Raw genomic sequence first — 24,132 nt, 5'->3', positions numbered from 1 at the left:
AATTGTCACGATTGCCGGCAGGGCGGAACTTGGACATAATTGCACCGCCATCCATATTACGATGCCTGGCGGTTAAGGCCTATCCATGGTGGCGATGCCGATATGGAAAGGCTGGCGGGAATTGCTTTGGGGGCCCCTTGCGGGCCCCCGTGGGGGGTGAGGGGATGGGATGCTTCACTTGGGGGCTACCTATGGTACCCACCCTCATTACCATGCACAAGGTGGCAGGCACTGCGCTGTGCCTGCCACGTTGTGCATGGTAATGCACAACATGTATTTTTGGCATTGCGGCGGGTGCTGCTCACAGCAGCACCCGCCGCAATGTTAACAATACGGAATGTGACCGCCAGGGTGGCACTCGCATCCTAATTGGTGGTGCGGGACTGCTACACCGCTGGCGGCCGGTCCCAACACTGCTAGGGTCCGCCCGCCACCCTAATGGGGCTCTTAGTTGCTGAAAATAGAATACTTAAAACTGAGTTTACCTCAGCCATTGTAGTATTTGTTGCATGATGTTGTATTATTAGTAGAAAGCTCAACATGAACTTGCATTAAAAGAAAAACATAACAATGAAACTTTGCACTGTGAGGTAATGAAAAAGATGGGGCCCAATGTACAAAGTAATTTACAGTCACACAGTCTGTGATTCATAAAATCATAGACTATGCAACTATGATATCACAGATTTCAATGTATGAAAGCCATTTTACAAGTTGGAACAACTTGCTGCAAGTGCACATTTGGCAATGTGAATTAGTTGCATTGCTAAATGAAGTCCAGATCATAAACGCGTTGGGGTTTAAAAAAACGTTGATTGGGTTGCAGCTTGAGCTTTGTACTGCAGGCCCATTGTGTCATTCTCCAGAAAGAGGAAAAGCTGTGGTGACCCCAATTGTACTTTTTCCTTCAAACCAGTTTGCAATGATGAAATCATTTATTTCTAAAGACCATCTCTCTCTCTCCTTCGTGCACTAGAGTGGGCAATAGGGGCTAGTTATATTTAATTCTCCTTTCTTAAAGGCCGTGTTTGGTTTTTAGTTTGATGAGTCTGCAAGAAACAGTTACCACATAGGACCGCCAAACCTGCAGTGGTGCGGCGGTCACTCCGCACCGGTAGTCTGACCGAATTTCAACTTCGCCAGTCGGACTGCCCTGGGACCGCCCGAACCGCTAGGGATCCGCAATCCCTGGCAGTGGCGCAGCAGTGTGGGAAGGCAATATGCTTGGCGGTGCCTTCGAAAAGGTGCACGAGGGATGCCAGGTTTCAAGGCCTTCGGTTCCTGTCAACGCATGATATCGGTGACGGATCCGCACCGCATTTGTCTTTTTTGCATGGAGCGCGACCACGACCCCAAGTCGTGCTCTGACTGCCGGTCGATGGCGCCTAAGGCTTTGTGGGAGCGGTCCCAAAAGCTGCTTGAACACCGGCAGTCGGCTCTGCGCCGTTCGAGGTCCCAGTCAAGAGGGAGGTCGAGGGAAATCATTAAAGTCTTCGCACTCGGGGTCGGGTAAGTCGAAGCATAAGAAGAAGTCGAAGAAGCATCGTTGCTCTTCGACTTCTCCTCGTCGGCTGGCCGATCTGACGAGGCACGCGGGTGGTGCCCCTACTGCGGCTCCGGGCGCAGAGCCCGAAGAGTCGACTCCAAGTTTCCCTCCCTTTCCAGGACCTGGGGTGACTCCCGACCAGTCCGTACATTCTACGAGGCGATGCATGCCATCTGTGGGCGGACCGACCCCACCGGCACGCTTTCGGGCCCCGCGCCAGCTTAGGACCGTGGTCCGTAAACACCACATGTCTCTTGTGCCGTTATTCCCACTCAGTGTGGTTTACGGTGGTGCAAGGGCTGCCTCAGTGTCCGGAGGAGGCCCCGGCAGTGCTCTCCCAGGCTGTTGCTACCGGGAGGGATGCAGCAAAGTTTACGATATGTTGTGGGCTGGACACCGCCGACTCTCTGGGCAGGACCATTTCAACGTCTGTTGCGCTTCATAGCTACACCTGGATGAGGTCCACTGGCTTTTCAGGGGATGTCACGAACACCTTGATTGACATGCCCTTTGATGGCCGTCGCCTTTTTGGCGACAAAGCAGACAATGCCCTAGAGCGCTTCAAGGACTCATGGGCTACGGCCAAGTCCTTGGTCCTATCCACCCGTCCGGGGCAGTCTGCTTTTCGCTCCTTTCGTGGCTACGGAAGGGGTGCCCCTCTCCGTCCCACCCAGAGCCACAGGCCACAGCAAGTTACCCAACCTTCGTGCGGCGAACTAACGCCGAGGTTCAGGAAGGCCAGCGGGCGGGCCAGTCCACCAACCCCCCTTTGCAGCAGCCTCCAAACCCTCCTAGTCCAACCTACCTGATAGAGACATCTAGCCGCAGATTCCTTAACTTAGAATTATCCCCAGACGTCAGACTGGATCCGGAAAATTTTATGCAGCAGTACCTCTACGGATTGTGACACCTGCCAACAACTCAAGCCGAAGTCCCGGCGGGAGCGCCGGATGAAGCTACTTTTGGCTTGCCTGTCCCGGACCTCTTCGGCGGCAGGTCCCGATGGCAGTGGGTTCAGTTTGTGGTGTCGGTCGCCGTCTGGTTCCCGTGTGCCTCACTCAGCCGTTCCTGGTAAGTCCTGGGACCTGTCGCCGAGGTCCTCGACCTCCCTTCCTCCTGATGTAGGGGGCACTAGTTCCCCGACTTCTCCGGACATGTGCCCCTGAGAGTCTGCCCTCCCCTATCCGCCATTTCCTGGTGCAGGGGCGAATCAGACCCAGATGGCAGCTTATGCCTTGGATACCCTCCTCTCCCTGGGACGTCCTCGGACCCCCCGCTGCATGCGGGGTCTCCGGTGTACTCGCCGGTGGGTTTGCCCCCGGCACCCCGTGCTTCTAGGAATGATGGACGTATGGCGTCGTCAAGACGCGGCCGGGCTGTGTCCCTCTCTTCGACCCATAGCACCCCTAACGCGCCGCATATCCTGTGGGGCTCCCTGCGGCATCGCAGGTGGTTGCTGGTACTCGCAGCTCGTCTCTGAGTCCCCCTCAGCCCTCCGGACAGGCAGCTGTCTCTTCAGAGGCCGAGCCGGTGCCAGTCCGGCACCGTAGACTTGCCTCCCCGGCTCCGGCACTGTTCCTTACTTCGGAGTCGGAGCCTGTTGTGGTTGAGGCCGAGTCGGCGCCGGTCCTGCGCCGTAGACTTGCCTCCCTGGCTCCATTCCTTACTTCGGAACCGGAGCCTGTTGTGGTTGAGGCCGAGTCTGCGCCCTGGTGTTGCCTCAAGGCCTCCGGAGGAAGTTTGGCATCACCCCGACGTCCGCCGATGCCGGATCCGTCCTTGCCTCTTCCCCCCTTGGAGTTTGTGGCTCCGGCGGACTCTCTGCCTTCTCAAGAGCCTCTTCAGGACCCTCATTCGCCCATGGGGCTTCCTCCCTTTGGACATTGGTCTGCTCCTCCTTTCATCGGACAATCCCCTTGGAGTGGGTAGCTCAGCTTACAGCCCTCACCCACGGATGAGTTACTGTCCCCTCCTCGGAGAGCTACCGAGGCTGGTGTGGCATTTATGAGGGTTGTTTCCATGGCCGCACGCATTCTGCATATGCAGCCCCCTTCAGTTCCCCTGCCTGTTGACCCCCTGTTGGATGTTCTCCACCACGGCTCGGGGAATGTCGAGCCGCTTCTGCCTTTCAAAGCCTTCCTTTATGAGGCCCTTCTGGGGACCTGGGCTCGGCCAGCGTCGGGTGGTCCGATGGCTCGTTCCATCATGCACCCCCACCGCCCTGCCCCGAACGATCCGGTTTGCTTGTTTGTTCATCTAGACGTTCAGGGGCTCGTTCTGCAAGCTGCCTTTCCTTTCTTGCCTCCACTGCTGCTTTCTTCCTCTTGGGAGTCCAGATGGCTGGAGTCGTGGGGTCGTAATATTTTCGCCTCCACTAACGCGGCTCTTCGCTCCCTCAATACATTGTGTGTCTTGGCTCGGGCTTCTTCTGCCCTTTGGGACTCTGCCGAGTCTCTTCTCTCTTCCACCCCTGAGGGCGCTCGTGTTGACCTCCTCCATCCTATCCGTGATGGATGTGATCTGGCAGAATTTACTATCCGGTCGGCCCTGGATACCTCAGACTCCTTAGGCCGGGCTATGGCCGGTCATGTTGCACTACGCCACCATGCTTGGTTGCGGGATGGCGTCTTCCCGGAGAATATACCGGGAGCGCCTTGTTGATCTGCCTTTTGATGGGGTCCTTTTGTTTAATACCCACTCCGACTCAACGGTTCAGTGCCTCCTTGCGGGTTTTCGCCCCCCACCATAGGCCTGTACTTGTCAGGTCTTAGGTCGCCCTATCCTGGGGTGGTTACCCCTCCTTTCTTTTTGCAACTTTAATTCAACATCCACAAGTTGGACTGTGCATTTTTGGGCTGACAGTAAGCCGACTGTGGCGGTGTTCTACAGGTTGTTCGTGTTTTGACCTCTGACTGTGGTTTACCCTAGGAGGTGTTCCCCTGTTTTTTCTTAGGGGCGTGATATACCCCAGGTGGGGTGCCTGTATGCTATTGTGTAGCTCTGCTCCGCGCCAGGCAGGCGTGGAGGTCCCTTTGGGCTCCCCCTGTCTCCTGGCATCCTTATCTTACAGTTTGGGCGTTTTTCCATGTTGTGCCTTCTGGCACTGCCTCCCACATGCCACAGGTCTCGCCCTGCTAGCGCCTGGAGTGTGTGTCTCATACTCCTCTTCTAGAGGATTTTTCCTGGTAACTAACTCTTTTCAGTGTGTTTCAACACGCTTCTTCCGAGGCTGCCACCCTGCCACCAGTGCATTAGGCGGGTTCCTGCTGTAGCGCCTGCAGCTGCATTGGTCTTGTGGCTCGTCCTTTCTATATATGCCCGCATATTACTGACCACTGGGTACCCTTTTTATATGCCTCGGCCTATCTGGTGAGGTCTGGTCCTATATCCCCGTTTTTCGAGAAGCAGCTGGGTGTCTTGTACTCAGGTTTGCCATCGTTCTGCACGGCGGTTGCCTTGTACTCAGGTTTGCCGTCATTCTGCACGGCAGCGTTTTCCTTTGCACGTTTTATAGTACACTTTGGTGCCTTTTCATGCTGCTTCGGCAACAACGGTTCCCATGGTTCCTCTCCCTGGGGTTAGCCTTCTCTTCTGGATACTCTTCTTCTTGGGGGTCTTATCTGTCCCGATCATGTACTAAACAGTCCCTCTCTTCTGTGGGGGTGCATTTCTCCGCCTGGTCAGTGGTAGTGGTTCCGGGGATCTGATCTTGTTCTCCACAGCTTTGCATGCACTTATTCACAGTTCCTATTGGCACCTGCGGTGCCTTGGATGGCACACCCTTCAGGTGTGTCTTTTTTCCTTTGGGTGTCACCCTTATCAGTGTCTGGTGTGCCTGCGGGACAGTTCCTCTTCTGAGGTTTGTCCCGTGTGCTGCGCTCTGCATCTCTGTTTCCCTTTGGGTGCATTCTTCCCCTTGGCCTTCCAGTTGCCTTGTTGGGCAGTCCTTTATTTGTCTTAACTACATTTTCTTGTGACTGAGTTTTGCACTTGGCGTGTCTTATGTTTCACACCTGTGCTTCTGGGACGTTGCTCAGTTCCTGCCTCTTGCCTTTCGCCTCCTGGCTGCTGCCTGTCCGGCCTACCTTGCGTAGGCCCGCCGGGTAGGCTCTTATTATGTCACTCCATATTGTCCTTTAGATTTTGGTTGGTGCCAACTTAGCGCACCATTTGGCTCTGGGAGTAGTTCTTCTTCCTTCATTTATTATGAACTCTCTCTTCTATTCTGGGATATGGCCTAGTGCCGTTATTCCATCCCGTATTCACACGGGTGTGGTCTTGCGCCCTTAGGGACGTCTTGTGGTGCCTTAGGCTCCCATTGTCTTTTGCTCTTCCAAGCTGCTTGGTCTGATTGGCTGCTCCGCCACAGCTTTCCTTATAGTCCGTCAACCTGTTGCCGGCTCAGTGCTCTTGGGCACTTTTTGTTGTTCTGTCGAAGACCCACCTCCCCCCTTGGGGTACGGCTGTGGTATCTATTCTAAGTTAAGGAATCTGCGGCTAGATGTCTCTATCAGATGTACGAGTTACTTACCTTCGGTAACGATGTATCTGGTAGAGACTTTGTCTAGCCGCAGATTCCTTAACGCCCACCCATACTCCCCATTCTGCGAGGACCTTTCCAGGTGGGGTTCCCCACCTTGCCTCCGTTCAGTTGGCACTGGTCTCCATCTTGGGTGCTGAAGTTGGTGCGAGCCTCTCAGACTTTGCCTTCTGCAGCCGCCTCCCTCTGGGTAGCTTCTCTTCCGGTGGAGCGGTGCTTTTCGCTTCACCTTTACAGGGGATTTATTTTTCACTTTCTCTGTATTCCTCCACTCTGGTCCTTCCAGTGTGGGGTCTTCTCCTATTCTTTCCCTACCTCCCGCCTCTTCTTCGGATTAGGGGTTCTTGTCTCCTCTGCAGTCGCCTTCCTTGGGATCTGTTGGGCTGTGCTGTGCGATCTCTACGGGGAAAGCGCCATTCCTTGTAATGTCATCTCGCAGTGGATTGTTGTTCTTCCTGTGCTCCACCCTTGTTGGCCGGCACAGTTTTGCATTGTAATGGCAGTCTTTCTGTTGTCTGTCGAGATATTCTTCTGTTGTTCCTTAGCCTCTGGGGAGGGTCTACACTTCGCTTTGCGGGGTTGTTTCTCAGAGCGATGCTCTGCCTTTACTTCTAGGTCTATTGGTATACAGTGTCTGACACTGTCCCTTATGACGCATCATCCGATCTCTTTGTTTTACGGATTTTTCCTTCTTCGCACACTGTTCCCATACTTTTGTTGGTGGTTCCGCGTTGTGCCACGGAAATGTTTCTCCGAAGAAAACTGATATCAGCGCGCCGGAAGGGACTTCTATGACCTCGCTGACGTCACGTCCGTGGACAACGTCAGTGCGGGGTCATGTGGCGCCGTCCCCCGGTGCGCAGAGGTTCTGCAAAAAAAAAAATTCCAGATCCAGTCTGACGCCTGGGGATAATTCTAAGTTAAGGAATCTGCGGCTAGACAACGTCTCTACCAGATACATCATTACCGAAGGTAAGTAACTCGTACTTCAGGCCCATCAAACTCCAGTCGGTGGCAGGATTCGCCATCACCTCCCCCACTGGCTTACCATCACGTTGGACATGTGGGTTTTGCAAATGGTCCAAAGGGGCAACTCCCTCCCCTTCGAGACCACCCCTCCAGCCATGCCAGTGAGATACCACCGCATGTCGGAGGATCACCTGGCCCTTCTCCAGCAGGAAGTTACGGCTCTCTTTGCCAAGGGAGCCATTGAGCGCGTTCCTGTCCCAGAAGTAGGTTGTGGTTGTTACTCCCACTAATTTCTGTTCCCCAAGAAGGACAAGGGCCTGCGTCCTATCTTGGACCTCAGGGACGTCAATCGCTTCCTTCCGAAGGAGAAGTTCAAGATGTTGACGCTTGCTCAGGTCTAGTCTGCTCTCGACCTGGAAGACTGGGTGGTAGCGTTGGACTTGCAGAATGCTTATTTTCACATTCCCGTCCTGCCGGCCCACCGGTGCTACCTACGGTTCACGGTAGGCCACGAGCGCTTTCAGTTTACCGTGCTCCCCTTTGGCCTTACCAGCACCCCTCGGGTGTCATGAAAGTGATGGCGGTGGTCGCAGCTCATCTGCGCAGATCAGGGGTTTCAGTCTTCCCCTATCTTGACTACTGGCTGTTGAAGGCGGGTTCGCCCCAGGTAGTCATCTCCCACCTCCAGACTACAGCCGACCTCCTGCATTTGCTAGGGTTCTGCATCAATGTGCCGGAGTCGCACCTGATTCCCTCTCAGAAGCTCCTCTTCATCGGAGCGGTTCTGGACACGATGTGGTTTCGGGTCTATCCTCCCAAACAGCAAGACCGGGATATTCAGGCTATGATTCCGATCTTTCAGCCTCTATCCCGGGTTTCGGTCAGAATGACTCTGAGGCCTCATGGCCTCCTTCATCTTGCTGGTAGATCATGCCAGGAGGCATATGCGGGCTCTGCAGTGGGACCTGAAGTTCCAGTGGGTGCAGCATCAGGGGAATCTGTCCGTTTGCATCCAGATCTCGGAGGGCACTGCCCAACTGCAGTGGTGGCTCACAAACCAGGATTGGGTCAATGGCAGATCCCTCTCCCTTCGCCAACCAGACCACACTATGGTGACGGACGCATCCCTTCCAGGATGGGACGGCCACATGGGAAAGGCAGAGATCAGAGGCCTCTGGTCTCCGGTGTAGTCTGGGCTTCACATCAACCTTCTGGAGCTCTGGATGATTCGTCTTGAACTGAAAACATTCCTTCCCTCTGCCTGGGGAAGAGTAGTGCAGGTGTTCACGGACAACACCACCGCCATGTGGTACTGCAACAAACAAGGCGGGGTGGGGTCGTGGACCCTATGTCAAGAGGCCCTCTGCCTCTGGACATGGCTGGAACACCAGGGCATTTCCCTGGTGGTTCAACAACTGGCAGGTTTGAACTCCAGTACATGATGGATCACGAATGGCGTCTTCACTCAGAGGTGGTGCAAGGTCTCTTTCGACAGTGCGGAGAGCCATGGTTAGATCTATTCGCCACCGAAGAGAACGCGCAATGTCAGCAATTCTGCGCGTTGGAATTTCCAAGGCGGCACTCGCTAGGCGACGCTTTTTGGCGCGAGTGGAGTTGCGGTCTGTTGTAGGCCTTTCCGCCTATACCACTTCTGCCCAGAGTGCTGAAGAAGATCAGGCGCGACCGGGCCCAAGTCATTCTTGTGGCTCTGGATTGGGCATGAAGGGTGTGGTATCCCGAGCTGCTCAACATGGCCATTGATCCTCCGATCAGCCTGCCTCTTCAGGAGGATCTTCTGTCGCAGCAGCAGGGGATGTTCCTCCACCCAAACCTGTCCAGTCTCCACCTCCTTGCGTGGAGACTGAGTGGCGGCAGTTGACATCTTTTGACCTGCCTCCCGAAGTCTGTGACGTAATCTTGCCAGCCAGGCGTCCCTCCACTAAGACGGTATACAGCTGGCGGTGGAACAAATTTGTGGCATGGTGCACCCCTTTCTGCCTCTCTTTCTGAGGTTCTCTTGTTCCTTCTCTTTTTAGCCCAGCAGGGCTCTGCTCTGGGCACTATCAAGGGCTATCTTTCAGCCATCTCTGCCTTCCCTCGGCTGCCAGATCAGCCTTCTCTTTTCAAGTCCCCATAAGTTAAGCGTTTCTTAAAAGGCTTAACACATCTTTTTCCTCCAATCCCCTTTGTTATGCCTCAGTGGGACTAGAATCTTGTTCTAACTTATTTAATGAGCGCTCCCTTTGAGCCGTTTTATAACTGTCCCAAACGTCTCTTGATTGACTCTTAAGACTGCTTTCCTGGTAGCTATCACTTCTGCTAGAAGGGCGAGTGAGCTCCAGACCATTTCTTCAAAACCTCCTTTCCTGTCTGTTTACTTGGACAAGGTGGTTCTCCGGACCCGTCCATCCTTCCTTCCTAAGGTGGTCACTACCTTACACATCGGGCAGACCATTACTTTGCCCACCTTCTTTCCGCCTCCGCATCCTTCAAAGGAGGAAGAGAGGCTCCACCATCTGGACCCAAAATGTGCTCTCTCCTTCTATCTGGATCGCACAAAACAGTTCCGGGTGGATGATCAACTTTTTGTTGGCTACGTGGGCGCAAAGAAGGGTCAGGCCATTTCACCATTTCTCAATGGGTCGTGTTGTGTATTAAGGCTTGTTACTCTCTAGCTAAAAAGGAGCCTCCAGTCGGGCTACGCGCCCATTTCACCAGGCTGACGTCAGCCACTACTGCCTTGGGAAGAGGAGTTCCTCTGAATGACATCTGCAGGCGGCCACGTGGGCATCGCTGCACACGTTCACCAAACACTGCTGCCTGGACAGCCAAACCCGGAGAGACAGCTTCTTTGGTCATTCTGTTCTCCAGGACTTTCTGGTGAGATCTTGGTTCGCAGACCCACCACCGGGGTTGGTATTGCTGGGGTATCTATTCTAAGGTAAGGAATCTATAACTAACGTGTTTCTTTCAGATGCACAAGTTACTTACCTTCGGTAACAATATATCTGTAGAGAAACATTAGTTAGTTATAGATTCGTTACCGCCCCACCCATCCTTCCCGTTCTGTGAACTCATTTCTAGGGTTAAGGACATCCTTTCAGGGCCCTAGTTTTGTGCACCAGTGGTCAGTGTCTTGCATGGCTCTGCGTTTCTGGTGCGGAAAGTCGTATACAGAACTGACGTCAGCGCGCGAGGGCGGTGTCTAAGTAGTTGCCGGGACATCATTCCGGCGACCACAACGCCGACGACAGACGCGGAGCCGACTGACGCCACCTTCCGACACGCAGAGGTACTGCTGACGAAAACACTTTCTGGATCCAGTCTGACACCTGGGGGTAATTCTACGGTAAGGAATCTATAACTGACTAATGTTTCTTACAGATACATCGTTACCAAAGGTAAGTAACTTTTGCAACAAGGTCAGCCTTACAGATGATCTTTTGGGTAATTCATTACTGTACGTTAGTGTGTTCTTTTAAATATATGTCACTTCATAGAATGTCCCACCGTTTCTCCTTCTTTAATTGAGCATTTGATTTTTGTCTTTTATTGAAAAATAATCATTTCCAATTTCTTAGTTTGTCCTTTTCGCTGAGCTGTTTTGATGACATCTAGAAGCATTCACTAGTGCACTTTATGCAGATTTAAAAAAGAATTGCTGTAGGGTATGTTCCATGTTAGTGATATTGAATGATGAATAAAAGCATGTAGATTACTGTTAGTTGAAGTCCTTTGTGTTTGGAGGATAGTTTCTACCCGCCATAAATAATGTTCTGTTTGAATAATAAATCTCTGTATGGCTATCATAAATAAACATCAAATTGAATTGATTGTTGTTGAGGTTTTAGTAGATATCTTCAAAGCTACCATCAGGACCATTCTAAATTTTTAGCACTTTTACCGTAGCCAGAGCATGACCATTATCTTCACATAACACATTTTCTACTTCCTACCAGCTGGTTGTAAAGTGTGCATTGTTTGTGGCAAAATAATCTGCTCTGATGGGCCTCATTTCTAGTGAATGGTATATTTTTTAAAGAAAGATATTGTTTAAACAGAAAGGAATCATTTACCAGAGCATCTTAGTATATTTCAGTTTTTTTAGATGTTCTGCCTGAAGGATGTATCTAAAGGCTTCTATGCCTCTGTCAAAATCAGTGCACATGTTATGTGAGGATTCCACATCCATTGTTACAAATTGATTGGTCGATTTCCAAGGTATATGTTGTAAATATTTTCAGAGGTTCCTTCTTTTTATTTGTGCTTAGGGCACTTGTACAGATGCCCAGCAATGTGTTAAATTATGTGGATTTTTTTTTTTTTTTAAACAAAAATTTGAGTTTATGCTTACTGCAATCCATTGATGATTTTAGTTAAGAACTGTATAACTGGTGATAATATATGTATACTCCTGTTCATCTATTAGATTAATATACTGTAATACTTTCTTCTGGAATATCTCCTGACCTTCCTTACAGGGATTAGTCTCCGGTTTCTTGTAACATTTTGTGTCTTGATAGCAGGTGGTACACTTTGACTGTGGATATTAGTATTTGCAGTCTTTCTTTTCTGCTTTCTCAGAGTAGGCCTGCAACTGTGGTGGTATTAGTTCTCTTTGGGATTGGTTCCCTCTTTCTCCCCTGATTTACCTCTGTCTTTTTCTTAGCATCCCATGCAATTTCCTCTTTACTGTAAAGAGTATGTTTGTACACTACAGGATCTACCTGTCTTTTCTTTCAGATTCACATATGGAATAAATCATATGATAACTGAATACGATAAACTGATGCAATTGTTGAACGAAGCAGAGACACAGCTCCTTGAAGACCATATACGGGATCTCACTAAAGTTTTTCGCTCTGGGCACAAACGACTGAACTGGAACTCTTTAGGTACAAAATAATATAAAACATGAGTAAATGTTGAACTTGTTATCTCAATCAACTTCATGATGAACATAGCTGTGCAGGTTTTAAATATTTTAACTATTAAAGTTTGTGTGAACTTACTTCTTTTTTACTCTCTATTACGCTGATCTTACCACCATCACATTTCCAGTCGTATTATGTTGTGTAAGTTAACTTACTTATTCTCATTTCAAAACAATATTGTAACTTTTAGTGCCATGTATTACTATAGTGGTTTCGGCATTTACGTGAATTGTGGATGATCTAATGACACAGGTGTTTGGTAGCAGCAGGAATGTACAGTAAGCCAATGCTCTCAAAAATGCTTGCTAAGGATTTTTTTTATAAAGCAAAAGAAAGATCTCGGTTACATTTTCTGTGTAGTAATATAGGTGTCCTCTGGCACAGGGCTTAAGAGTTTTGAAAAGAGGATAGAGACAGGACACAGTATGCAGGCGTGGTTACCCTTTTACTTGATGTGATCAGCAATTGGATACTAAGATGCATGATCTACAAGCTTATACTTTTAAAGTTCTTGGTGTCTTTTTTATTGATGCATACTGAGGGTATAGTTGTGTTTAGACATGTCTCTCTTTGCTGCTCATTAATACCACATACTATTGACCTCTCCCTTAATTTACTATTGGGTGGGCACAAACTAACAATATCTGTTTCAATAAGTTGAGTGAAATAATGTGCCGACTCCCCATAGCCTTACCAGGAGTAAGTCTCACTCACTCCAGGAAAAGGTTTAAATCTGTTCATGCATTAAACCTGATTCACAGTTAGAAATTAATTAATCACTTTGGCACAAATTGAAGAACATCTATGTTCTTCATATGAACATTATGGAAACATGGCTTAATTTGAGATTAGTAGGGTGTCGTAGTGAATGAGAGTATGTTCAATGGATGTGAACATAAAAAAGCAGTGGTGAAGAACCTGTAACGCAATGTGTTTGTATTTCCTCAGTGTAGTAGACCAAAGTTTCCTTACCAAAAGCCACAACGTCAACTTATAAGAGACCTAAAATATACCCAAATGGTCCTATCATATGTTAGGGTCAAAGCAAGTTGAAGTGCGCCAATCAATTTAAAATACATAAGGTGGATTTAAGCAGTGATGATATTTTAAGTGACATTTTAATCTTTCCAATTTGTAAAATACACATGCATAGGATTACTCAAATAAGCGAAAGTCATCTTTTTTTATATATTTGGCAATTCTCAAAGCATGTGTCTTTGAGAAGGTATGTGAATTAACCAAAAGTTGTTACCTACGTGGATGGAAATAATCGACTTATTGAAATAGCTATGATTGTTTGATAATACCTTAATGAATTGTATGCAAAATCTCCGTGCACAGAAATTGACGCTCGTTATATTTAAACATCATAGTACATATTAAAAATGAGCCATGCCACTACTCATGGAAGTCCTTAGCTATCTTCAAAGTAGATTTTACCCATCGGATATTGTGTTGCTTTGATTATTGACTTATGTTGTTTATAGACAAAGTAGCTCCCTTCCTTTCCTTGGCATGTTCTCACATTAGATCCAGTTGCATAGTGTAACACTTTGTTATTATGTGAGGCAGTAGCATTTAAGCAAGCGTTGTTGACTAAGCTCCACACCAAGGTATATCATTATATTTTTTCTCTAAGGTATTGGGGATTACATTACTCGCTGCACCCAGGGAGTTGTAAAGTTTGAATCACTTGTTCACCAGATCCAGAAGAACGCACAGGACATCAACACCAAATTGGAATCGATTGAATCTGCTAACCTGTTTAAGTTCATGCATGCAGAACTCAGACATGAAATCCCTGGTAGGTCTGGATATTACCTTTATGTGAACGGATGTATGTCGTTACAACGCACACTTTTACAACGCATGCACTTACAACGCATTTTTTACAACGCAAAATCCATTACAACGCACTACACTTACAACGCATGACACTACAACTCATTTTTAAAAACTACCTTTACAACGCATACCATTACAACGAATAATATTAAATTGCATTTAAGGTAAGTATTAGATAGTATAGGGGTAAAAATTACTTTTCTAACTCCAGGGGGTGCAACAGTAGGGTAAGTGTTGGATAGTATAGGGGTAAAAATTACTATTCTAACTCCAGGGGGTGCAACAGTAGGGTAAGTGTTGGATAGTATAGGAGTAAAAATTACTATTCTAACTCCAGGGGGTGCAACAGTAGGGTAAGTGTTGGATAGTATAGGGGTAAAAATTACTATTCTAACTCCAGGGGGTGCAACAGTAGGGTAAGTGTTGGATAGTATAGGGGTAAAAATTACTATTCTAACTCCAGGGGGTGCAACAGTAGGGTAAGTGTTGGATAGTATAGGGGTAAAAATTACTATTCTAACTCCAGGGGGTGCAACAGTAGGGTAAGTGTTGGATAGTATAGGGGTAAAAATTTCTATTCTAACTCCAGGGGGTGCAACAGTAGGGTAAGTGTTGGATAGTATAGGGGTAAAAATTGCTATTCTAACTCCAGGGGGTGCAACAGTAGGGTAAGTGTTGGATAGTATAGGGGTAAAAATTACTATTCTAACTCCAGGGGGTGCAACAGTAGGGTAAGTGTTGGATAGTATAGGGGTAAAAATTGCTATTCTAACTCCAGGGGGTGCAACAGTAGGGTAAGTGTTGGATAGTGTAGTGTAATATTATGCGTTGTAATGGTAGGCGTTGTAATGGAATGCGTTGTAAAGGTAGTTTTAAAAAATGCGTTGTAGTGTCATGCGTTGTAAGTGTAGTGCGTTGTAATGGATTTTGCGTTGTAAAAAATGCGTTGTAAGTGTAGTGCGTTGTAAAAGTTGCGTTGTAAAGGTTGTTCCCCTTATTTGAACATTTTTGTTGAAACAGTAAAGTTCATATTATCCAAAATTTTAGTAGTCTGATCATTTAAATTACAGGAATTGGAACATGACCCTGAGGTCCCGAAAGCCAATCTCAGTTCTTGTACATGTAAAATTTCATTTTAACAGAAACACAAATTAACCTTTTTTTCTCAACATTTTATGATGTTCATTATAGTTGCTTCAAACTGTAAGTGTAGTTGATATGTAGCAATATAGTAGAATTTAAAAAAGTGATATCACTCCTGCCTAAACTATGGGTTATTCGTTAAAGTCAGCCTTCTCCTTCTTAGCTGACCTTCAGAGGTGCCCTCATTTCATATTGGCATAAGTCTTGTGGGAACTGCCACAAACAAGGCGTGTTGATGCAGCTTGTTGCCCTTTTGTCTTCACAATTTCCCTATGCATAATTGAATCACCCTTATTTCCACTGTTGCCGCCAAAGAAGTGGAGCTGCTTGTCCCTCAGGTAACAGGATCCCTGAGGTTTTCTGCAAAGTCATCCTAGTTCATTCCGGTTTGAATTGAAAGAAAATATGTTTTCCAACATCATAAAGGCCATTAACAGGTATTGGTACCAGCAAGATGGGTCTTTAAGTTCCACACCTGCCAGAGACACCTTCTGTGACTTACATGTAACAAATTTGAATCCGGGAAACATCACTGAATTGGTTAATAATAACACTTGAGGCTGTACAATTGTATATGATGCACTGAAAAAAAATAATTGATTATTGTTATTTTTTTATGTGCATTATGACCTACCCTTGTTTTATCTCTAAGTACACACTTTTGACACATGCTATTTTGCTTAATGTCCTTGTGAAAACATTCATCTTTGATTACTAGTGGTTATGTGATTGTGCCACTTCATTTGGTTTTATTAAGAGAGATATTTGCTGTTCATTTTTCCTTTCCTTTTATATTGCTTCGAACACATTACTGTTTCAGCTAATGTTATTTATTTCCTGACAATAACATTCTAGCGTAGATATCCCCTCACAGATTATTTTCACTTTTTGTAACTAGTTTAACATGTTGGATAGTGGGAATGAAATTTGCTTTGATATGAAAATATGTTGAGGCAGTTTTGCCGTAGTCAGAATGTCCAGTGCAATATGCTGTGGAAGCCCCTTCCAGTAATTCTTCAAAACTCAGGAGAGAAGGCAATTGCCCATTGCCAAGATGGAGCTACAAGTTAAGACACCTTTTCCACTTTGCTAAACATGAGGTGTGGTATTGTACTGTATTCGTATTTGTACATTGCTTTCCAAGTTTTCAAGTCTCATCCACTTGCTTTCCCAAATCATTATGTCCATCAAATGGCATATATTTCTGGATGAAACCTCAGGACTGAAAGATGTGCGTTTGAGACACCCTTACCTTTTCATCACTGTAGCATTGCCAATTTGCCTAAAACCATTATGAATGAATCCACTGATGCGTGTATTAGTGATAAAGATGTCATCTCAATTTTTTTCAACATTGCCCTTGTCTGCAACTTGTCTTCTCTGGACAGGTTTTCCAAGAAAGGAGCACGGTCAGTAGATAACTGTCAAACTTATCTCAACAATATATTTGACGCATTGGCGTGAAGCCGTGATCATGAGACTTGCCTCACCTGCGCTGTGTGCCGAGCAAGCGGCGGAGGCGGAGGAGGAGCGCAGGAGCTTGGAGAGCTGTCCGGAGAATTGGAAGGCAACTAACACCGCCCAATGCCACCCGCACCCCGCATCCCGCTTGTGATTCCGCCGACACCCACCGACGGCCAACAACAGCGGGGGGGGGCCCACACGGAGGACGAGCACGGCACTGGCACAGGCACAGCCAGGTAATTGCTGGGTGGAGGGCTTTAGAGCAGAGCTTGAGGAGGGCTCCGGAGCCTTGGCTTCACCCGACTCAGCTGCTCGTGGCGGAGGTGGCTTGTTGAAAACTGTGGAAGTGGTGCGGTCCCCCGCTAGCTCCCTTCTCTCTGCCTGCCTCAATTGGGCCTGTAACTTGTTCCAACTTGTTCCAACTTTTGCCTTGAGAATGTCTGTGCTTGGCTGGCTGGCTGCCAGGCTCGACACAGAGACTGGGAAACTGTTGTGGACTGGCCTATCACTTGCCCGGACTGAATAGTGGCAGTAAGTGGAGGCATTCAAATTAAATACTTACACTACCGCTGCGGCGCTACTAAATCAAATCTTGTCAGCCACAGCCACTGCAACCAAAGATACATCCCCAACCTGTATTACCGCTAGTACCACAGTCACAACCACTGCCAGTTCTGTAGTCTCATCACAGATAAACTAAGTTAAACTTTTTACGACTGTTGTAAATGTCTTCTCCCGAGGCTCAAACCACCCAGAGAAACCTCCATCTCCACAGATCAGCAAAGGTCCCCAACTATGAAGCAACCAGGAGGCCATACCCCTTTCTCCAAGGTTGAAAATGATCTCATAGAATATTTCATCAGTGCCGAGCCAAAGCCATGGAAAAAATGAAGGACCAAAAACCCAGCTTAAGTCAAAAATCAACCAAAACAATTGAAGAGCCAACGACAACCCACGATGTATCATGCACGCCCTCCTCTTCTGGTGCATTGTCTAATCTCAATCATAAAAAGACAAGCCAATCGACCTTGAAGACCTCGGTAGCTATTAAGTCTATTAACGACACAGCCAGTGCAACTATATTAAGACCAAAACCTACATACGCACATACAGCCAGGGCTCACACGCATAGCAGCAGAAGCATCTCAGAAATCAGAAAGAAAAATTCAATAACAGATTACTTTAAAAAAAAATCTTCTAGGAAAAAGGAACTCTATGGAGGTTTATAAATAATAATAATCCACATTTGTAAAGCGTGAACAATCACCCGTAAGGGTCTCTAGGCGCTGGGGGCCGTCGGGAAGATTAAGCAAGCTATTGCCCAGAGTCACATGGTGCTGGGCTAATCTGCCGCCGGCGCCGGGGATCGAACCGTGATCCCCAGATTCCGGAGTCAGTCGCCCTGGCCGCGGCACCACACCTCTTCCTAGTTTAGCAGCCACCGCCGCCCCCATGGTTGACATAATATCGCTTATAACCCCGTCTCCCAGAATTAATAGCAAGTATAATCAGGCGCTCCAACAATCAATAAACAGCACAGTATTTGACATACCCTCTGGAAGCCTCCCGGATAGTTTGCTGGCAGACATTGATCTATCAACTAGAACGATGGAAACAGACCAAAGAGGCGAAAATTGAATTTGCCTCACAACTCGTCTTCCAACCCATACGGATTGCCAGTTGAAGGTACAACCCCATTTCAAACTAAACAGCATAACTACGGCTGCTCAGATCCATAGCCTGGGGGATAAAAGAACAGGAGGCACAGGACAATATGGCATAGTAGGCCGTAACCCTGGGCCAACTGACCAAGTACAAACCTCATAAAGGCAGCCTAGGGGGATCTGACACCGGCCAAGGCCAGTCTGGGGCTCTTCCTCGCAGCAAGGACAATGACACAACGAACCCCCACTATGACTGGTAAAATCCCAGAGTAGCCGTTCTCCAACTTTCAGCGGCCCAAATCTCCAAGCTGAGCTCAAGCATCTTGGAAAGCCTAATATTATCTGCCACTAAAAAGATTGAAAATAATACTGAACAAGACTCCCTGCTGGTCTCCATAAATGCCACTTTAGCCAACACAGTAAATGCCCTGACATGGTAGTCTGACAAATTAGAATTACAACTTGACCTAATTCAAACCTTGGCCATCTCGATATTAAAGATTGAGGAAAAAGTCAGCTCCTTGCAAGTGAGTTTAAAAAATGCTGAAGGAAACTCCTTACGCATCATGCTCCTGCCATCAGATTGCGGGGAAACTATGCACCTTGCCCGACGCTCTTAATGATAATGGACATAAAATCGGCCCTACAACAACAAGTTAGTAGCACTGTGGGCAGGTCCGACCAAAAACCAAAAGAGCCAGACGTATCATGGAACGAGCGACCACTTCTCCGGAGGCAGCCGACAGGGAAACCCTACAGCTGGGCGTAATGCTATTAAAGAAAACTCTCACAAAATCTTCACTGTCCGCCTTGGCAGGACCCGACATCCATGGGGATGCCCCCACCCTCTACAGTGCATGAATTGGTCAAAGAAGTAAAGGACAAAAAATTGCCAGGCTATCATGACGGAAAAATTGCAACCAAGGATAATAATTGGTCTATTGCATTATCAAAAAGAGCAAAAAAAAGACAGACAAAAAAAGGCCAGAAACAAAGCAGAGCGAGAACGTTTTTCTAGCTGCTTTTACCCAAACCAACAAAACCAGATAACAACTTGCTTAATGTATACCCACTGTTCAAAAGCAGTTGAAAAACGAAGACCGCACCACGATCTACTAAAACTCCTTCTTCATCATCCTATGCAACCTCGGCTTTGTTACCGACTTTACCCAAACCAAATACAGACTCTATCATGGTACAAAGCCCAGTTACACAAGCCATCATACTAGGGACACACCAACTGGGGATACATCCCCTAACCATGCAAGACCAGAAGGAATCTCTGCCTAGTAACAGTGGCAATAAGTTAAAAGACCTAGAACCAGGACAACTAACTGCTCCTCCATCCGAAAGTACAGCAACTTCGGCTCTTTCTTCACTCAAGACAAATCTAAGTTCCACCACGGACCAAAGCCGCCTATCTCGCTACTCAGTCCCTTCTACTCAAATGCAGAGGGCGCAGAATCCCCCAGGACGGGCAGCGTCACATGCGACAAATAGCGTGGATCCACAGAGACTACCGCCAGGGTGTGATCAGATCAGACCAATCACCAATGATCATTTTCCCATTGCCCACCCTCACAATGAAGGTCAACCTAAAAAGTGCCTGGGTGAAGATCGACCATCTAAGCTGGCCCTCATTCCGCACTATCCTTCGGAAGGGAGCCACGATGTACTGAATCAATTAAATATATTAAGGTTGTTTCAGACTACTCCCTTTCAGTCAAAGATAACGTCAGAGGACATTTTGAGTGTGGAATTTAAAACAACCCCAGAGTGCCGCAATGGGAGGGAAGCCACATTCTTAACATTAAAAACAAACTCAATGGCAGAAGACATATTAGACTGTAAGGCTATTTTAGAAGAATGGGGCATAGGAGTTAAAAAAATCAATTCGCCCAAATACCCAGCACCACTAAATAAGTCACTTGATTCATTCAATCCAAATGCCCACCCCTACAGTATATTACGGGGGACCGGGCACTTGTATCGTCCTCCACAGACAGACAACATACACATTGCCTGCACCTACTCATCAACAAGGGGCCCGACCCGGAAAATAGCATTAGGTCAAATCGGGGGAGAACAACGATCCGACTGGAACTGGGTGCCCTTTTCTTTGTTTAGTGAAGCCACAGCTAATTCCTAGCAGTGAGACGTGCACAGAAGAGCCACATCAACACATAACTCTTCTGTCATGGAACGTTGCTGGGCTATCAAGACTTTTAAGCTCAAACACAGCAAAATCACTGCTAATGGCATCGGACATTCTCTGTTTCCAAGAAACATGGTCACTAACTCCACTAACAATCTCCGGCTTCCAAGGGGTCCACCAAGCAGCAAAGAAAAAAAACATATTTGGGAGGCCCTCTGGAGGCTTGTCAATATATCTCAACCTTTACATGAAAATAATAACACATCCAATTCCAACTCAAGACAAGTTGCTTCAAGTGCTCGTGCTGGAGAGCCCCAAGACATCTTCATCACGAATTAAGATCCTCCTGATCAACGTCTATTTCAATAGTTTTGGATCATTACGAGCAACAAGACTGAGCCAGCTGAGCGATAATTTGGATCAAATCCTCTGCGACCATGTTAATCATGAAATAATAATCTGCGGCGACTTTAACCTTAGACACCTAGGATCATTTCACAACGTCAGCCCATCTTCAAATCCCCTAAGTACTCAACTAAACAAAACCTTAAGTGAACATGTAGTAAAAACTTTCAGGGGAATAAGCACTATTGATTACTGTAGGGGTGTGACAAAGGGAGCACGGAACAAACCAAGTGTGCTTTGCAAAAGGGGTTAATTTATTTCTTGGTTTTCTTTCTTTGGGGTGACTCTTTAGGCAATAACTGTTAAGTCAAAATAAAGAAAACGAAATGCAAAGGTCTTTGCGATAGGGATGGCGTCACATAGCGAGCTGATCCTTTTTCTTTCTGGGTCTTCTCCTCAGTCCCTTGAGAATTGTGGTTTCTGGATCCTCCCGATCTCTCCCACAGGTCCAGTTGTGTAGCAAAGGGAAAAAAAATTGACACAACCAGGAGTTACTGCCAAGCGAGGGGCCTCTCATTAAGTTGTGTGCTACCGTCACCAAAAACAATAAAACGGGCAGTGAGGAAGGGGCGTGAGGGAAAAAAAGCCAGCATGGTGTAGAATAAACAAAACAATAAAACACATGCGTGACCTAATACCCCGTACCTCCCCACCAAAACAACCCTCCCAAGGGTACTCGCCTTGTACCACGACCCGTGTCCAGGACAGTGGCGTAGGGACGCGGGGCGGCCTCTCTCCTCAATGAGCCGCTGGGCTTGGTCACGGTGTACAGAACTCTGCTGGGTCTCCGCCCTCTCCTCGTCCCCGTCCTCCTTCTCCGCTTCGTCCTGCTTGCTTCTCTGTTCTCCTCCCGCTGTCTCCGATACTACTCTCACACCCTCTGGCTCCGTCTCTTCGCGTTTTGTGTCATCTCCATCCGATGACGTCAGGAGGTCTTCCTCGTGTTCCCCAGCCGATGCTAGACCGCTCACCTCTTCCGGTGCGCACATAGAATCGCCGCACTCCTTGAGACACTTTCGGTGCACTTCGTGTCTCTCCTCCTCACAATTACGTTTTTGCCTATGAAAAACTCATGAACGATCTTGTGAGTTTCAAAGCACACCCCACAAACGATAGAGACCACCTCCCTCTTTGTACAACCTTTAATCTCCACCTACCTAAATGTAAAGGCCATAAGGTTCTGGGCACTGCCTGTAACGACGAATCAGAACATCTAATTCGGAGAATAAAATGGGGACATGTCAACCTCCAGGAACTACCATCATGGAAAGCCGACACAGGATAGCCCTGCAGGCCTAAAGTGGCGAATACCTACTAAACCACTGGACATCTATAACCAGGGGCATCAATGAAACAATGAACTCCCGCACAGGCCAAGGATGACATCAGTTAAAATCTTTCATCAAAAATCAACTCATACTGACTAGCTCCCGGCGTATTCGAAAGTTGACGAGGGCACGTAAGAAAACCCGGAACGAACAAGCTAAAATTGCGTTGTTATTAGAACTTCAAGCCGCAAGAAAACAACATAAGCAACTGATATGGCAGGAAAAAAACAAGCAGAGGGAAAAGGATTGGCTATATGTCTACTCGATAATGAGCAAGCATAACCAGGCCGATTTATGGAGGCATATCAAAAACAAAACACGTCAGGAAGTTACAAGGAGTAACGCCATCAATGAAGCTATGTGGTCCTCACATGTAAAAAAGCTATACGTAGTCAATCATCCGATAATCTTTCCATTTGAACACCTAGACTCCACTGATGACACAAAATACTGTGTCTCCACATATACAAACAACAGCATTCAAAAAGTACTACGTAAAATAAGAGCCTCAGGTGCACCTGGCCCAAATGGTCTCCCGGCCCAACTATTCAAAGAAGATTTAGCTCTATGGCCCGCAATACTTTCCCCATTGTTTACCACCTGCGCCAAGCTCCATCAAGTGCCCGACAGTTGGAGAGGTTCAATACTGCACCGAATATTTAAAAAGGGAGACCGACAGAACCCTATCAACTTTCGTCTGATAGCCCTATTGGATATCGAGGCCAAGATCTACGCAGTAACACTTTTAAACTAGTTGGAGACTTGAGAAACAACAAATGAAATAATTCTCTTCTGCCAAACAGGCTTTTGACCCAACTCCTCCACACTGGATAACATAATTACCTTATATTATCTTGCCCACCAGGCAATCAGTTAGAAATCCTCAGTTCTTTACCCATGCTTTGTGGATTATTTATCAGCATTCAACCTGGTGGACAGAGGTATCCTATGGAGAAAACTCCAGGTGTGGGGAATTTCAAGTGGTCTGCTTAACGCCATCATATCACTATACTCAACAACTTGGGTGAGGGTCAAGCTGTCAGACACTGCATTGACCAGGAAGATCCCCACCAACCAAGGGCTAAAGCAAGGGTGTGTCCTTGCACCAATGCTGTTTAATCTATACACGGCGAACATGTCCCAGGCACTCAACAACGCTAACCTAATCCCTCCAAACATTGGCAAAACTAAGATCACAATTTTGCAGTACGTAGATGACATAGTTATGTTAGACAATTCAAAAATAGGACTACAGAGAGCATTAAACTCTCTGCACCAATGCAATATAGCAAACAAAATGACAGTAAACGCCTCCAAAACAAAGGTGCTATCCTTCAGCAGGACGCTAAAACACTTAAGCAGTAACTGGTCTCTGGGTCCCTTAAAAATCTCGAAAGCCAAATCCTATAACTACTTGGGCACATGGTTCCCTGCAAATGGCGCATCCACAGCACACAAGCGCCACTTAAAGGATAAGGCGGCACTGATAACAACTAGACTCCCCCTCAGCTCCAATCAGAAAAGTGCTCAGGGCCGTATTACCACCTGCAGTCACCTATGGCAGTGAGGCCTTCCCAGGCCAACTTATCAAAACCATCGAAAAACTACACCTAAAAGTCTACAAAAGAGTGTTCAAATTGCCCTATTACATCAGGGGATCTTTGGTGAGACTTGAATTTGGCTTGGAGGGTATTGCATGGTCCAGTATGGGGTCTTTTCTAAAGTACTTCTATAGATGTACCACGGCGACACCAGACACCTTGAAATTTACCCTGCAAAATATATTCAAACAGAACAATAACCTGTGGTCGACCTACCTAACAATGGCGGCAGTCACCCTTCACATCGACTTGGCCGTCTTGAACACCCTATTACTCACGCATACTGCAGTAAAAAGCATCTTGAAAAAAAACAGATCAAATTCCTCTCGAAGTCTGCGGACCTGGAAAACATTAAGTCCACCCCGCCACTGAGGGCCCTGACACTATCATACAACAACGACAGCCAAGTTGGCCTCCAGGCTCAATCTTATCTCAATTGCACAATCGGGAAAGCTTGCCTGACCCAAACTTTGGCAGTAACGATGCTGGCATTACAGATAAAGACTTCAACCCCAACTGGTCATTGCTTTCCAAGATA

At 47.3% G+C, this 24,132-nt stretch overlaps 1 protein-coding gene across 1 annotated transcript in view; it reads left to right on the top strand.

Moving 5' to 3' along the window:
• The window catches only part of DNAH10 (dynein axonemal heavy chain 10), a 1,995,301-nt gene that overhangs the window by 537,478 nt on the left and 1,433,691 nt on the right, over positions 1 to 24,132 (top strand). Inside the window, exons 16-17 of the mRNA XM_085636177.1 lie at positions 11,799 to 11,950; positions 13,629 to 13,793. Of these exons, the coding sequence (XP_085492303.1) occupies positions 11,799 to 11,950; positions 13,629 to 13,793 (317 nt within the window). The remainder of the gene's footprint in view (positions 1 to 11,798; positions 11,951 to 13,628; positions 13,794 to 24,132) is intronic.

Source organism: Triturus cristatus, chromosome 11, assembly GCF_964204655.1.
Source record: "Triturus cristatus chromosome 11, aTriCri1.1, whole genome shotgun sequence".
Taxonomy (NCBI): domain Eukaryota; kingdom Metazoa; phylum Chordata; class Amphibia; order Caudata; family Salamandridae; genus Triturus; species Triturus cristatus.
The sequence above is the reverse complement of the archived record's forward strand: the minus strand, read 5'-3'. Positions and strand labels throughout refer to the sequence as shown.